Genomic DNA, 15789 nt, shown 5'->3' on the forward strand with positions numbered 1-15789 from the left:
GGCACTTAAGTAGACTCAGGTAAGACTGAATCTAATCATGTGGTTAATGACTTACTAGTATTCCTTGGTCACAAAGACTAGACTATATATTTAAATGGGAGATGAAGTCTTAGCACAGACCTCTCAGTGGCTTGTCACTCTCAAATTACTTTGTCAAACTTATTTAAGGAATCAGGTTTTGTATTCTTTACATCTAACTTGTACATTTTGCTCAGAGTGAAAGAAAAAAAAAAACAACCAAGGAATAATACAGTTCATTAACACAATTATAAAAATGTTAACATTCACAGTTATTTTGGTCTTAATATTTTTCACATGTATACATTCAATCATACTGTGTTATTATTAGGTTTTTCTAATAACAAGTGCTGGGCAAATTGTACAACCACCAACTGACATTCAAGTAATCCTACCCTGAGAAAATCTGTTATTCTGAACCTGCAAAAAAACTTTTTTGCACTAAATCCCACTCCGCCGTACAAAATAAATAGCAAAAGGCTGCACTGCAGAGGCAGGATTTGACAGATTGGAACCAAGGAAGCAGTTGCTCTCACAACTGGAAAAGTTTATAATTTTCACCACAGATTTACTCAGGGTAAGTAGAGTACATGCAAAAAAAAAATGCTTACCCCAGATAAGTGCTAGACATCTCACTTAAAACCATGAAAAAAGAACCCTTGGGGACTCCAAGAAAATCTGTTTGCATCTCCTCATGGCAATAAAGAGAGTTTTCCAAATTAAAACCACAAATACAATTTGATGCCCACAAGGCCATGTGAAGGACAGCATCTGAATTCAAATCAGTACTGAAGGAACAATTCAGTAAAAGGTTTTCAGTATCAAGGATGATTTGTGAAGAATGTGGTTAACAGAACCAGTGGGTGATAGATAGCGGGGAAGCATGCCAAAAGGGATGACATTCTGACGTACTCCTCTTGTCATGTAAGAGATTGTTCTCTTGTAATCGATACAGGGGCCTAAGACAATCTGCCCACCCTTTGCAATGAGTGGAGTTAGTCAGGGCTGGTACTAGAGATTTCGAGTCTCCTCTGCACAGAGCTGGCATTTCTGGTCTGGTTGCCTTCATTTTTCTTCCATGCAACAGGGTCTCCAAGACTTCCGGGAGTTTTGAAAAATGCCTCATGATGTGCAGGACGAATGCTCTTGGGAGTGAGGGGAGTTGACGAAGGCTATTTGTGAAACAAAACCGAAGCGATTCAGTAGGGTGTTCTCAAAGTCTACATGCAAGCATGCAAACAGAAGACAGCTTGTAGACACTAAGCCCTGTACCCTGCCACTATCAGGAACCACATCACACATCCTTTCAGAAGCTGCACATGAAAAGCTACAGGCTTTGCCCCTTTCTGTTCTGGAGCTGTCTGCCAGTACATCATTGCTGGAAGCTGAAGGCCTCTATCTCATTTCCAACTTAAATGTATTCATGACTAGTTCACACTCATTCATTCTTATGCCAATCTTGTCCTTTAGCTTAAATGTCTCTTTCCCTTCCTCGGTGTTTTACTTGCTTTCTTTATTTGTTAGCATCAAAACAGATCTAAAATTAGTCTCCTAAGCCCTGGCCACTTCTGCTGTGAGTGTCACTGTACCGTAACCTCTAATGTTAATATCTGTAATAAGATTGGCTGCCAACTAGTCTCTATTACAGACTTTTTCTAAAGCTCAAACAAGAGAAATATAAAGTAACATTCCTAAAGCTTCCAAAAGTTCAATCTATTAGTCACTGCATTAGACAATAGAAAAATAAATCACAGATTTAAGAATATAAGCTAAAGCAGTGCCAAACTGTCATTGCTAATAGTTGTAAAGACCCAGGTAACGCAGTGTGACATGACTGTTTCATGTCACTCATTGTACTTCAAAAAAATGAGTCCTTCACTTCTAAATTTCTCTTTTTCTCTAACACACAAGTTCTGTTTCTATGGTAGATTTAAAAAAAATATCTTTATAAAGAAGACCAACAAAACCCACAAGAATCGTTTTCCCCCAGTTCTGATGCTGAAGAGAGATCAGAATGGGGTGAGGAGGTAACCCAGGACACTACTACCTAAGAAGTGTTGCAGCCACTTGACTCCTGAATTATGACAATCCATCCTCCTGCCCACCTAATGTGTTTCTGTAGCCATTGCATAACACACTTACAATGATAGTGTCAAATGGGGAAAAAAATATTGACTCAGATTTCTAGGGAAAAAACCCTGTAACTCATTTTTTTCTCTATTCCTATAAGATTTTTAAGATTAAGATTTTTATTATTTTTAAAATTCTTGTAAGATTTTTAAAACTCACCACTTCACCATTCAGGGCTAGATGTGCTATGCTGGGCTATATCTTTAACACTGTCCCAAGCCCCACCACTACTACAATATGGATATGGAAACTAAGTGGAAGACACCAGCTCCCAGCGTGCCAACTTACCACTCTGACACACCAGCACTAGCCTGCAGCACAAGCTGCCTTCAGGCCCAGTGACCTGGCACCGCTGTTTCATCGTCACTCAACCAGCTTTGACTCTTACCTGCTGCAGCTTCAGAAGGGTCACTGGATGCCCCATACACACGGGGGAGTCCAGTTTAACAGCACCGCAAGACCTTGCAAGCACAGGACTCAGGTGCAGAGTGGGGTGAGCTGGTTGCTGGGGATCCACCGAAGGCACGGGTGAGACCTTGGGGGTAACCACGGCCGTGGTGCCTATGAAAACAGGCGTTGTTGATGCCAAGCCAGACATACTGAAATTCACGGAGGTGGCAGCTGAGAAGGAGCCATCGGGAACTGGGGAAAGAGGACCGGTGATTGTGGGAGAACAGACGAGAGGGAAGGAAGCCAAGGCTGCTGACGGCACCACGACACAGGGGACGCTCAGAGAAGGTAACTGGCTCGCAGCCAGGCTGATAGCACCAGGGGCTTGGTTTGCAGAGAGCAGGAAATTAAAACTGCTTAATCCTAAACCAAAGAGAGAAAAAGCAAGGCATTAATACAGTTGACAAATTGGAATTAAGCTATTATAACTTCGTCTAGAACAGGAAAGAGAGATGACACCAAAGAAAGAGACAGGCTGCCCAGGAAGAAAACTGTGACAAAAAGAAGAAAACTGTCACAAACCTGTGACTCTTCTGTCAAGCTCCCTTTCCTTACCTTCTTCCATCTCCCCCCCTACTGCCTGCTCACTATATCTGCATCCATTTACTTTGTTCATATTAAGTACCAAACACACACCTTGCTGTTTTCCGCTTCTAACTTCAGTTACAAGCAACATCTTGGCTAAACAATTCTTTCACTAACAGGAATCACATCCTCCGTTATATGACAACATATGCATTGCTTTTAATAAGGGGGAAAAAAAAAAAAAAAAGGAAAACACCCACAAAGATATACCCCAAAGGCGCTAATTTTCCTGAAAATGGCTGAAATACTGTTTTGAAACAGAAGCTGCTCCAGTTCCCAGTTTGTCTGACCTTGCAGGCCAACAGGTTCAACATTTTCAAACTGAGTGTCTCCATCCTATAAGTGAAATCCCATAGATCTCACTCTGTGCCACAAGTGAATCGGATACTAAAGCAGTAGTCGTGGAAATCTGCCACATGTATCCTGTTCCCACAAAACACTCTTCCACTCCACACAAACACAGGGATGGAAAACAGTGGACATGAAATCCTCTTGTAGTATTTTCAGCTACTTCCTCCCCATCCCTACCATGTAGTATGAACAGGCCTGGCTACGCTCCCAGTGCCTCAGTTTTTCTGGGGCTATCCCGATGATGCATGTGACAAGACAGTACAAAGTTCATAGATGACTAAATTCACCCACTCAGGGGGATGCTGTTGCACTATTCTGGCTGCCTTACTGCCAAACCTAGACTTCCAGCTCCTTCAAGTTTTGAATGCTGGATAGGTGTCTTTTTTGCTGCACATAATTCAAGCATGCAAGCACCACATTATTCATCTCTATTAATGTTTGAGTACCTCAGAATAATGCCTGTATTTTCACGGAAGCAACAGTTCATCTGGAGTCAAGAGAGTTCAGAGCTATTAAACTACTACAGAGAACTGCTGACAGTTTTTGTGCCAAATATAGACTTATTCACCTATCTGTAGGTCTCCCTATTTGAACAGCTCAGTGAACAGATGCAGAAGTTTGAGTGCCTCTAGATCTCATGGCTCTCCTTACCAGCAGTAGGCTGAACAAAAAGATACTGTGGTAGGAAAGGTTGATTGGCATTTTCTTTAGAGATGTGCTCTTTTCCTGGAGAGGGCTCATCAGGGTCTTTATTCTGAGACCATTTTTCTTGCTCCTGAGAATCTAAAGGCTTAGTAGACTCCTCGTGTACAGCCTCTGGAACAGCAGGACTTGCATGGTCAAGATGAAAATCTTCTAGATGTTCAGCAGATGTACAGCCACTTCCTGGGGTAGATTCTGCCTTGGGTGACTCAAAAGGCTTCTAAGCAAAAACAAAAAGAGGAAATGATGAGTCCAAACTGAAATAACACAGTACAATGTCTCTCATGCAGTTTCCTCAGCTACGGAGTAAAATGTGCATCTATGCAAAGGGGCAGCACAAAACTCATTAGCAAGTCACCAAGTTAAACATTTTGTTTGAGGTTTGAAGAACAATATTAGCGATGCCTAAGCCCTGTGCTGTAGTTCACTTTCAGTACTTGGAGACACTAGATAAGAAATACCTGAGTTGGGGATTAATTTCTCTTTATTGATAAGGAAAACCCCCTGACAGGACCTTGAGCCTGACACCCATTTTCAGTAGTTAAAAAAACCTGTGATATAGATGCACTTCACCTTCACCACCATCTCCTCTTTCACCAGCCTGCTGTGGGCAACACTGGGCATGAGAGGGAGGGACTCAAGCTGGAGAGTAGGGGGGAAGTACAAATCACATTTGCTGTAGCTTGGTGGAGCAAGCAATGCTGCTGCTGTCAGGGGAAGCCCAAGCTAACAGGGGAAGATGAGGAGTAATGGTCACATTGATTGCTTCCCCTCTGGCAGGCTGTTTTGTTGAAGGCAATGATCAGGACACTGATTACAAAGAACAGCTGACCATCACTTCACTATGCAAAGCAATCACAGTCCATTTTCCCCTGGTAATGTGAAAACATCTCCCAGTTAATGCCTGTACTTCCTGGCACAGCACCCTTACAATTTTATTAATATGTGGGAGGCAGCATTGTATCTGTACCTGTAACAGGAGTGGTGTAGTGAATTTTTTGCTTCTGAAAACACTATCTTGGGCAAAAGTCTTTCCTCCCTAACAGGAAGCCTAAGTGATAATGAAATTCACTTCTTTACCTTGGGTACTACAAGTGAGAGGGGCACATCACTCTGTTCCATGGTCTGCTTTTTAGCAGCTGGCTCTTCATCATCTACAGGTGCAGAGGGTGATGCACACTTGTGGGAGCTGCGTTTCTGGCAGGCAGCTGGAGGTACAGTGGTCTGAGCTTCTGCACTCCTGTTTCCCATGTCTCCTGCGGTGGGCAGGGTCTCCCTCAAGTTATTTTCCTGAAGACCACCACACAACATAAAAAGGGATGAAGGTGGGAAGCACAGGAAGGGTTGATTGGGGAGCAGGGTAGGTTTTCCATTTTCTGTTTTGGAGGCTGCTGGCGTGCAAGGATGTAGAGCTTGGCTGTTGACCCCATTTGGCAGCGACAGGTTTGGCACATCTGCCTGAACCACAGGGAAAACTGCCTGAGGCAAAGGGTTAACACAAAAATCAGAGTCCCCTGGAACTGGAAGAAGGGAGAGAGGTGAGGTTATGCTTGGCTTCCTTGCTGAATTGAATATCGTTTCTGTGGCACAAGCTTTATTCCTGAAAAAAAAGTAATGAAAAGAGGAAAAACATTTAGTCCAAACCCCCTATTTTATGCTTAAAAGCAAACAGGTACATTGTTGGACATAAATGTGGAAAAATTCTCCCCCCCAAACCACTACTTTTACACAGTTTACAAGGAGGATCACCTTTTATTATTTCTAATTGCACAGAAACAGACTTGTCAGGGTTTTGGCAGAACAATAATGCTTTCAGTTGCACTTGACTAGAGTCAATCATTCACAAATGAATTCAAATTAGCATGGGTGTAGAGAAGACCCACTGATACAACAGAGAGGCTCTTCCATGGAATCATGATTTAAAGGACAACAGTGGTACAAGTACAGGTGGGTATAAATTCGCCATGAAAAAAAAAAAGCAAGCCACGCTGAGACCTATCAGCATTAAAATAGTAATAATGAGACTCTGCAGCATTTTTCTGTCTCAGTCTCATCAATGGAATCTAGCCTTGAACTAAACATGACAAGCACAAAGCTGAAAGTGGACAGAGTTAAAACCAACCTACCTACTATCTTCCTCTATTTTCTGCCTGCAGACAGCTGCTAGATTTATCATTTTGGAGCAATATTCATCTGAATTCACAATACAGGCTGAAAGAACAAAGGAGCATTCAATTAATAACAGGTAGGTTTACCAAGCATATTTTGATACTGGCCATATAAAATAATTGGTATAATTTTTCTATCCTGGCACATTTTTATAACATCCACTAATCACCTAGAGCCAGAATCTGCAAGACACTCAGAACTCTCAGTCCCACTGGAGAGGTGCTCCAAATCATCATTTCCTATAAGAGGGAACTGTGAAAAGCCCTGTAATTGCTTTATCTTTTTTAACAGCTATCCATTAGATTGTTACAGTAAATTCCACTATATTAGGAACCATAAAATAAAGCAAGCTTTTGTGGCTAAAGAATCTTTCTTTTATCTATACCAAATTTTCACAGAAGAAACTGTAGTATAGTTGCAGTTAGTGGAGAACAGAAACATTTACCAGAAAACAAACTGCAGGTTCAAGGCACTATGACCCAGATTCATCTCATCTAAATTTAGGTGCTTGACTAGAGGCCAAAGCACATGACAAAACAGAAGTCTCATACTTCCTGTGACTTCTCAGAAGTCTCATGTCTTCCATATGGACAGCAGAAATATAGGCACCTCCCAAGGGTAATTCACATATTTAATTAGGCTGATTCACCCTATCAAGTGCCTTAAATTGGTGGGCCCACAATTGGGCAGATCTAGCGGGATACAAAAGAACATGCTCATTAGTAGTTACCTTGCCTCTCTTGACGTGGGCTGTTGGGCTCAGAACTGACTTTCCTTCTGGTCCCTTCACAAGGCTGTGCACCGTTAAATGAAGCGTGACGTGTAAATCTTTGTTTTCCAGTAGCACAGATCTGATACGGGACACAGGCTCCTCTCTGTGTCCCTGGCAGAGGATCAGATGTTGGGCTATGCCCTCTCGGCTCATCTGTAAGAACATGATTTTGTACAACAGTCCTTCAGGGAACACAGCTCATCATTTAGGCTTCTGCCATGTTACTGAACTTGGCCATAAGAGAGGAGGTAACCTCTATGTCATCTCAAACCCCACAACACTGAAGCAGACCTAAGCTCAGTAAGCAGCGGTAGACAAGATAAGGGCTTCCCTCCTTTCCATTCCATGGCAGCTGCAGCAGCAGCTGCACTCTAGTGTGCGTAGCCAGGAGAAAGGGTACTAAGATGGCATTAATACTATCCTTCACTTCTGCTTGGTCCTGGCACTGGTTTGACCCAAATACATTACCAAAGGGCTTCCTTTTGCTCTGGCTTCTAGCCCAGAATCAGCAGCTTACAGAGATGCTTTGGCCCACTGCCTCCTTCTTTGCAGAAAAACCTTTTGTGTGAGAGGACACGTGCAAGAAACAGCCCTGCTCTACCTTGGTAAGTCCACTTACAAAGAAAATAATTCACTGTCTAATTATGACAGAATTACTGAGATTTTGCAGCCCAGGAAAGCTGTGGACCCAGATTTGGAGATGTAGGCATTATCTGCCATTGTTCTACAATTCATATAGTTATTCATATGGTTATGTAAGTCGGTGTAAAAATACCAGCAAGACACAGTATCTTTCAACATCTGTCCACAGCTCCAGCCCTTGAACGTAAAGTCTAACAAGGGCAAATGTGGAGCTGGCCAGCAGTTATTAATCACAGGGCAGACGATGAATGCTAAGCCATTCTTTACACACGGAAAACAACCTTTAACCACTTGGTAAGTGACTGTCAAACCAAAAAGAAAAGAGTTGCGAGCTACACAAGTTACCGGTCTTTCCAGGGAACTCCACAGGCCCAATCCACTTGAAGGCTGGTTTGCGTCCTCGTTCCTCCGTGACATGAACTTTCTTGATCAAGCCTAGGCTGGTGAGAACATTGGCAATATCATACAGTCTTCGTACCTTTGCTAACAAGAAAGGGCAGAAATAGTCAAGACAGTCATGTTTACAATGCATACAGTACATATTTACACAGTAATTTCATTCCAGGATATCACCACAGCTTTCATAGATGAGGTGGGTAAAATCAAATTGGGATGGACTTAAGCCACCTCCTATGAAGCCTGCCATGCCAGCTCCCATCTGCTTGTCACTGCTTCTTCGTATCTTAGGTTCTTATCCATCTTAGCTGCTCAGCTTCAAGCTCACTTACCTCACTTTGATGGAAAAGGGTTAGGGAGTGATTACATCATGAGCTTGCCCAGAAAGGGCAGCTACCTCCACATGAGGTAAAAACAAGCACATGGGAGCAAGAGGCACATGAGTGCACAGCTGATCACAAGAGGACCCATACTTATCATCTAAAAATGTAACAGTCTTAGAAAAATCTCTGTGACTCCAGTAAATAATATGCTTGAGCTGAATATGATACCCACAGATTGTCCAGCTAAACTTCTTACATCCCTCCTGGTATTTGGCAGAGAATTTTAAGACTGAAGTGCAAGTACTTTATTTTAAAAGTACTTTAAAGACTTAAAATAAAAGTCTTTATTTTAGAAGAATTATTTACTAATGCTGAGTTTTTCCATGTTGTCCAAGGGATCAAAGTAATAATCCCCACTAACTGAAAAGCAAACTGTGCCATCCAGCTGTGAAAGATTTCTGGTGTAAAAAGGAGAAGTAACACATTTCTGCAGAGAAAAAAATGAATTCCATTAAATTAAACCACATGTTTCATTTCAGTAAGTTTTGAAATGTCATTCAGAATGGTACAGGAAACAGGGTTAAAGTATGAAAAAAAATTCAAACAAAAAAAAAGATTTTTCTTCATTCTGAATCTAAAACTTGGAGATAATAGTCAAACTGACTCTTCCCCACCCCAAGCTCTGTTTTCACAAACTGGCGTTTACAATTAAAAAAAAACCCCAAACCGTATTTCAGCAAAAGATTCTTGACCTGCTCTTGCTGTTACCTACTGGTGTCAGTCCAAACATGCCCGTTTTCTTTACTGACTGATTGATTTGCTTTTCAATAGCCAGCTTACTTTTAAATTTGCTGTGGTCCACTGTATCCTGGGTCTCTTCTATCAGTATCTTTGCTGCGATGTCCAGAGTGACTATCTTGGTCTTGGAGACAAGGAACAGCATGACAAACTTTTGGCTCATAATCCGCAACGACTTGTCCTTTCTGCTGTTTGCAGATGCTGTGTTACAAATAATACCCAAGCCTCTTAGCATATGTCATCCACCACAGCCAGAAAACTAGCAAGTAGGTTTCTCACACACAAAAGGGGTAAAGTATTTCCTTGTCAGGAAGCAGAAATCTTTTGAAAGGCAGCAAATAACTGAGTAATGCAAAGAGAAGTCTCTCTTCAAAAGGCAATAAAAATTAAAGCTTGGAGAAATAGCTTTTAGAAAGTCAGATTCCAAAGCTGATTCTATGTTACATTACACGTTTTGTGCCACTATAATTTTGTGACTCCAAAGGACTTTGTAACTTAAAACACTGTATTACATGGGCAGCATGCAAAGAGTAGACAAATGGAAGATGGCACCTTCTGTCAGGATAAAGCATTTAATGTCAGATACAGGTGGGAAATGAAGAACTGAAGTGTCTGGCATAAGTTCCTGCCAGTCTGTAGGACAGAGAGAAAAATCCATCCTGAGAACTATGCTAGGGACAGGATAGAAGGAAGGATTCTGTCAACTCTGTGGTGAATTCAGCAGCTTTTTGAAAAGAATAATTTTTTATTATTTAATTTAAAAGCAAAGCAAGGGGAAAAGTCACATAGTAAACTGGAGAAAGAGACTTGTGTCTGTGTATCACATCATACACATCAGTTATCTTACCAGAGGTGCAATCTGGTTCTGAAAAGTCCAGTAACGGTCTGTCTTGAGAATCTGGAATAGTTTCCTTTTTCCGTTCTCCAAATTTGTACTCCAAGTCCTGCTCCTTGTGCTGGAAGAAGGTCATTAGCTCTCCATACTGCAGCTCTCCTGCTTCCTGAAGTGTTTTCAGAGTTTGACTGAGGTTGTGCCGGCCATGCCAACAGTACTGGTTCTTGGCCACACGGCTAACCAAGTGCAATGACTCCAAGACGTTCACTATATCGTAAATTCGTCTCCGCTCAACTCCTGTTTTAAGAGGGGGAAATAAAAAAAACATAGATGCTCATCTAGTTTTAATGTGCTCTTCAGCAGAAGCGGAACAGAGAACAGGCTAGGCTGTTCTCTAATACTGAGTGTTCACAACACATTTTTCACTGTTCATCTGGACACATTACATTAGACCCATCCAAATTTGCACAATTAAGAACTGACTTATGTATGGCCAGCCCCATCGTGTGATAATCTTTGTCTGTTTTCTTAACTGCCGGCCCAGCCATAGCTTCAGCTTAAAGCATCTACACTGTGTTTAGAAGAACTGATTGCAGTCTGCCAAGCCCCACTCACTCAGACCTAACCAGACTGCCCTGAGGTTTTAAAAGCACTTTGGCCCTTCTAGTCAGAGAGCTTCAGGGCTCAGACACATACCTGTACACAAGCTTGTGTGTAACAGAGGGCAGGAAAGGGTCTGAGCCTGGCACTGACACAGGGTAGACACAAAGCCCACTCCCACGGGAACCAGTGGGACCATGGTCCTCCACCTGCATTTCCCATGGCACAATTACTTGCTAAGCACGTACCAAGCAAAGGAGCATCAAAGGATTCACAAGGTGCAAAGCAGTGGAGAATGAGACCCACTGTTCCCAAATGCAGCAGAAACGAGTCCTTTTTGCTGGCTGGGTCTGCACCAACAGGAAATCTATGAAATATGTCCAACTTGGGTTCAGCCTGACTGACATGAGCAAGGTTGGGGACTGAATATGAACAGGCTGGTGGCTCTGCTCACTGTCCCAAGTGCTCACGTCCAGCACTGTTTGAAGCATGGCTGTTACATGTAACACAGTGCACTATACACTGGTGACATCATCTGTGCCAGAAGTCCCATAACGGTTAACATCAGCTGAGCAGAACAAGTGCTAGCCAAGGGGAAAGGTTTTGAAAGACTTCCCTGTGGAAGGCAAGGCCTTGATGCATCTGTTTACCCATCTGGAGAATATGGATAATACCTACCAGCCTCAAACGGATATTGGGATAAACAATTAATGAGTATTTCCAAGCGTGTGGAGATCTTGGAGTGAAACATACACCAGAAAAACAAGAGTGCTACACATATCCTGGTGTCTGTCAGGCACCAGCAGCATAGCCTCCTTTGTGGTCTTTCCATAGGTCTTCAGTGAACAAAGCAATATACATTAGTAGCAAAAGCTGTATTGCAACCGTCATTAGTTACACAGAGAGCAGCAACATCATCAGTGAAAAATTTAGTGGTCCCTGAAGCAACTGGATAGAGGCAAGCAAGGAAGTGAAAACCAAAGAGACAGGAACAAATGCACCCCCTTCTGGGAGGTAAAATCCCCAACAGTAAGTTTTAAAACAAAGTTTCTAGTATTTAGGAAAGCAAGGTAACGCCACTCCCAACACAGAATAAAGCTCTACTCATGTTCAGCTGTACAAGGTTGGAGCATGAGCATCACATGCAAACACAGAAAGGAGTAACTGCAAAATCTAAAAGAACAATTTGTTTAAAAAGTAATTTATTTAACTATTTACTTCACCTGAATTCTCTCCTATTTCCACTTCCCATTAACAAAGCAAATAAATGAGTATTTCAAGGACTTTCTTACCAGAGTCACAGAGGACATCACTCTTCTGTTCTCTTTCTTTCGAAAACAGACACATTTCATTTTTGCTACCTCTTTTCTGTAAAATACCTGAGTTCTAAAAGTAGATACAATATTTATTTAGTTTAAGTCTAATTTTGTAAAGCCCTTCCTAGCTAAGAGACAACCTCTCCAAGGACCTCGATCTTTTTGTTATTGGTGTGACCTGGCTGAGTCCTCTCTCACAAGTTTTAATACTTCTCTCAGATTTTTCATTAATCTTTTAGCTAAGACCAAACCTAACAGCAGACCCAGCAAATAGCCTACTCGATACCCTCTTGCCACCTCAATATAACGCATTTTCTCATTCTACTCTTGCAGGTCTCCTGGTAACCTCCCCTCACAAGACAATATTTAAAGCTAATATAACCTTGATGAACCATGAGATCTTGGAAGATATAATGTCAGGCACATTACTGAAGTCAGGCAGTGAAGCCAACTGATTTCCTACACCTACTAGTTTGCAATTGTTTCCCCAGACATTCCATTTTGACAAAATTTGTTGTTTGTAAGTCCTCCTTCAGAGGGTTTGTAACTCATAACTCCTTCAGTGCTCAGCAAATTGAAAATTTAAGAAAGCAACAGAGTTGATAAACAGACAGATCTGGGTAGTAAAAAGTCAGAAAGTAGATTTCAAAATGGTAGCACTATCAAGCAGTAAAGACACTTAGGAATATTAGGCATTTCCAACTCTTGATTAGTATGATTAGAAGAACATCCAGACCCAGGGAAAGGCAGACCGTGAATGTATTCTGTAAGAAGGATGATCTTTTGAAGGCCCTCCTGTTGGGTTACTCCAGGTGATCAGTTACCCCATTTTTGCAGGTATACATACCAAGAATTGAAGCCACTTCATCCAAAGAAATAGTAGTTTTTTCAGTTGACAATGGATAACTTGGATAGCGAGCTAGAAACTTTTGGCACAAGAGTCCTAAGCTTTTCTGTTTTCTGCTGGGCCTCTGCTTTTCAAATTCATCAACCGTGCAGTCGTCTACCATATCATACTGTTAAAAAATAAATGTTAACCCTTTAGTGCAGAGCTTTAGCAGCAAGGCATAGCCAAGTGAGGGATATGTCAAATGTTAGCAATATTTAAGCTCAGACTTTCTAATAAGGAAAAAAACCCATGGACTCCTTGCAAGCACCAGAGTACTTGGGTGACACACTTTTGCTTGCAAGCTCTTTTTAGTTAACCACACAGAAAAACTCTTATCTGCGAGATCATACAATAATGGTTATGCATAAGGAAACAAAACAGTAAGACCAACCACCCAAGACTAGCAGATGGTAAGATCCTACTTGGCAGAAATATTTCTTTTTGAGAGGAGGAGGAATATTCCCTCAAACACCTCTGGATCTAATAAACCAGAAGATATACAAGCCATCAAAGAGTTCCTGCAACACCTCTTTCAAGAGATTTTACTGCCCTTTACAGTGCCTCTATAACTTTAAGAAACTGGGAGTTGGGGAGGGAGGGGGACGATGCTAAGAAACTATAAAAGGCACCACCCAGTCTCTGAACCTTAACCTCAGTCAAGCTGTTAGCTTAAGTGAACTCTGTAGGATGACCTGAATATGGTCTTTCTGTCCCTGCAGGGAAAAAAGAAAATAATAAAACTGTGACGGCAAGAATGTATGAAGAGGTATGTTTATTTATTACAAAATGAGAATCAGGGAGGTGTTTTTTCTGCACTGGTAACTTTGGGGTTTTGCTTCTGTGTCAAAAAAAGGAGGGAAAAAAATATAATCTTGCCCTCTGGCAAAGAAAAGCTGAGAGTGGTGGCAGCTGTTGAAACCCACGTTTCCTTGCTTATGAGATCTTAACTGTCCTTTGCTGGTTGTGACTAAGTGACCTTGTGGCAGGCTGTTGCTCTGATTGAATTCTTTGAGTTTTATATGGTATGGAAATAGCAGTATTCTTACAGTAACACTTTTACATCTTTTGTAAATTAACTTTCTGTGTGGAGAAAAGTATTAAGTATAAGTTTTATTAACTAGAAGATATTTGAACTCTTTATAGTAGCCACGCCAAAAATGCGATATGATCTTAGCAGGCTTGGAGTGGTAATGAACTAACATTTAACGTTGACTATTTTTTACTTACTGGAAGCAATGTTAGGAATTATCTTTAGAAAACTGTTTGTTCCTTTATGACTATCTAAGCTGGAGAATTCTTCAGACTACCATCACTGTAGATGCTGTAAAATCTACACTTGTAGAGTGACCTGCACCTATCAAATGATGCTTCTCAGCAGGAGGACCCCAGAACTATCTTCTTCTCACTGATGTCACCAAGGAAGGATATTCTATAAGAAATAATCCAGAAGAGGGAAAGCAGTGGTTGGAACAACAAAAAAAAAAAGTCTGAAGGAGGAAAACTGTAATGATACTTAATTACATCCTGACATCATCCTCTCCACTTCCTAAAGCAAGGACAGGGATCAGCCCCCACATTGCCTGAGCCTTGGCAAGTAAAAGTCTTCCTAACACTTAAGCATGTTGTCTGACTACTAGCTCGGCGGCTGAGGTGGAAAGGGGGAGAAAGGTTTCAACTGACCGCTCTGATGGGCTGTTGTGGACAAGGTATAGGATTTCAAAAGTATACAGAAAAATATGCCTTTTCATTGTCGAATTGCTTTTGAAAATGCTGCCTGTCATAATGATCTGGCAATTTTCTTTCTAATGCAGTTCAGAAAATAGCATCAGAAGTAATTAAATTGGGGAAAATGACACATTTAAGCTCTACTTCCTTCACTGTCCTTTTAAGTAATATTCAGGCTGTTGAGGGGTCTCAGGTCAGTTACTAGTAAGACAGTTACTTTTAGTCTTTGAAAGTTCTGCTACTCAGTCAGTGCTGTGTAGGCAACTGTCCTTGGGAATGTTTTACAATTCTGCAGTTTTCCATAAGAAGCAAAGGACCAATTGGAAGAAAACTGAGGCACAACTTAAGGAAGGTCTGAGTCCTAACTGAACATAAGTTAACCATGTTCTGAGTCTCACCTGTAACGAATCAGGTGTGTCACTCTGCTCACTGTTTTCTATGGGTCTGAAGAGCTCTTTCTTCTTTTCCCTGTCCCTCATGTCAGGGCTAGCAGCACTAACAAGCATCTTCAGGTTAGCAGTGGGGGTCCAGGGATCAGGCTGAGGTCTGTCGATGAGCTTAACAGGTGTAATTGGATTTCTTTCTGGGGTGCAGCTTTTTTGCTTTGATAAATCAACTGGTTCATTCTTAATGGGAGTCTTTGGTGCCATCCTGGATCGATCAAATATATTTTCCTATTAAAACCAAAAAGTTCTTTAGACACAACAGGAAAGAAAACAGTCCAGCAATCAATTTCATTGTTCTTACAAAGGTAATTGTAGTGACTCATGCCTTGGCACTCATAGCTATATTTAGCACAGTTCTTCTGCCTTTGTTGGAAGTGGTAAAATACTCTACATGCTAGCGTACTGGAGGTAGTGTGTATGAGATACCACCCTGAATTACAGAACCTGTGGTCAACCAGTCAAACTTATGGCCTATCAGGCTTTTGAACTCTGACTGTTATTACACAAACATAAATCACCAAATTGGATTAAAACTGAAATAATGCATTGGTCACATTACACTTAGCAAAACAGGGTGTTCTGCTTGAAAGGTCCCCAGTGAAATGCCATGCTGGGGATGCAGCTCAGACTGTCATAAAATGT

The 15789-nt window shown here is 41.5% G+C and overlaps 1 protein-coding gene across 1 annotated transcript; it reads right to left on the reverse strand.

The window, feature by feature from the left end:
- Positions 1-1013: 1013 nt before the first annotated feature.
- Positions 1014-15351, reverse strand: E2F7 (E2F transcription factor 7). The gene is made up of 11 exons (XM_010561816.1): positions 15100-15351; positions 12935-13103; positions 10184-10468; positions 9379-9537; positions 8165-8302; positions 7136-7330; positions 6363-6447; positions 5317-5836; positions 4186-4456; positions 2537-2961; positions 1014-1190 (listed from the first exon to the last, which is right to left on the reverse strand). The coding sequence occupies exons 1-11, from the start codon at positions 15349-15351 to the stop codon at positions 1014-1016; spliced, it is 2676 nt and encodes an 891-aa protein (XP_010560118.1).
- Positions 15352-15789: the final 438 nt, after the last annotated feature.

The sequence above is a fragment of the Haliaeetus leucocephalus genome, unplaced genomic scaffold (assembly GCF_000737465.1).
Source record: "Haliaeetus leucocephalus isolate CR32 unplaced genomic scaffold, Haliaeetus_leucocephalus-4.0 Scaffold151, whole genome shotgun sequence".
NCBI lineage: Eukaryota > Metazoa > Chordata > Aves > Accipitriformes > Accipitridae > Haliaeetus > Haliaeetus leucocephalus.

What these genes read in the sequence shown, in the direction of transcription:
- E2F7 (XM_010561816.1), bottom strand. Translation starts at nt 15,351, where the DNA reads ATGGCACCAAAGACTCCCATTAAGAATGAACCAGTTGATTTATCAAAG. An exon ending in GGAGTTCCCTGGAAAGACCG is followed by an intron (nt 7,331 to 8,164) that starts GTAACTTGTGTA and finishes ATGTTCTTACAG; the next exon opens with ATGAGCCGAGAGGGCATAGC. An exon ending in TCTCACTTGTAGTACCCAAG is followed by an intron (nt 4,457 to 5,316) that starts GTAAAGAAGTGA and finishes GTTTTTGCTTAG; the next exon opens with AAGCCTTTTGAGTCACCCAA.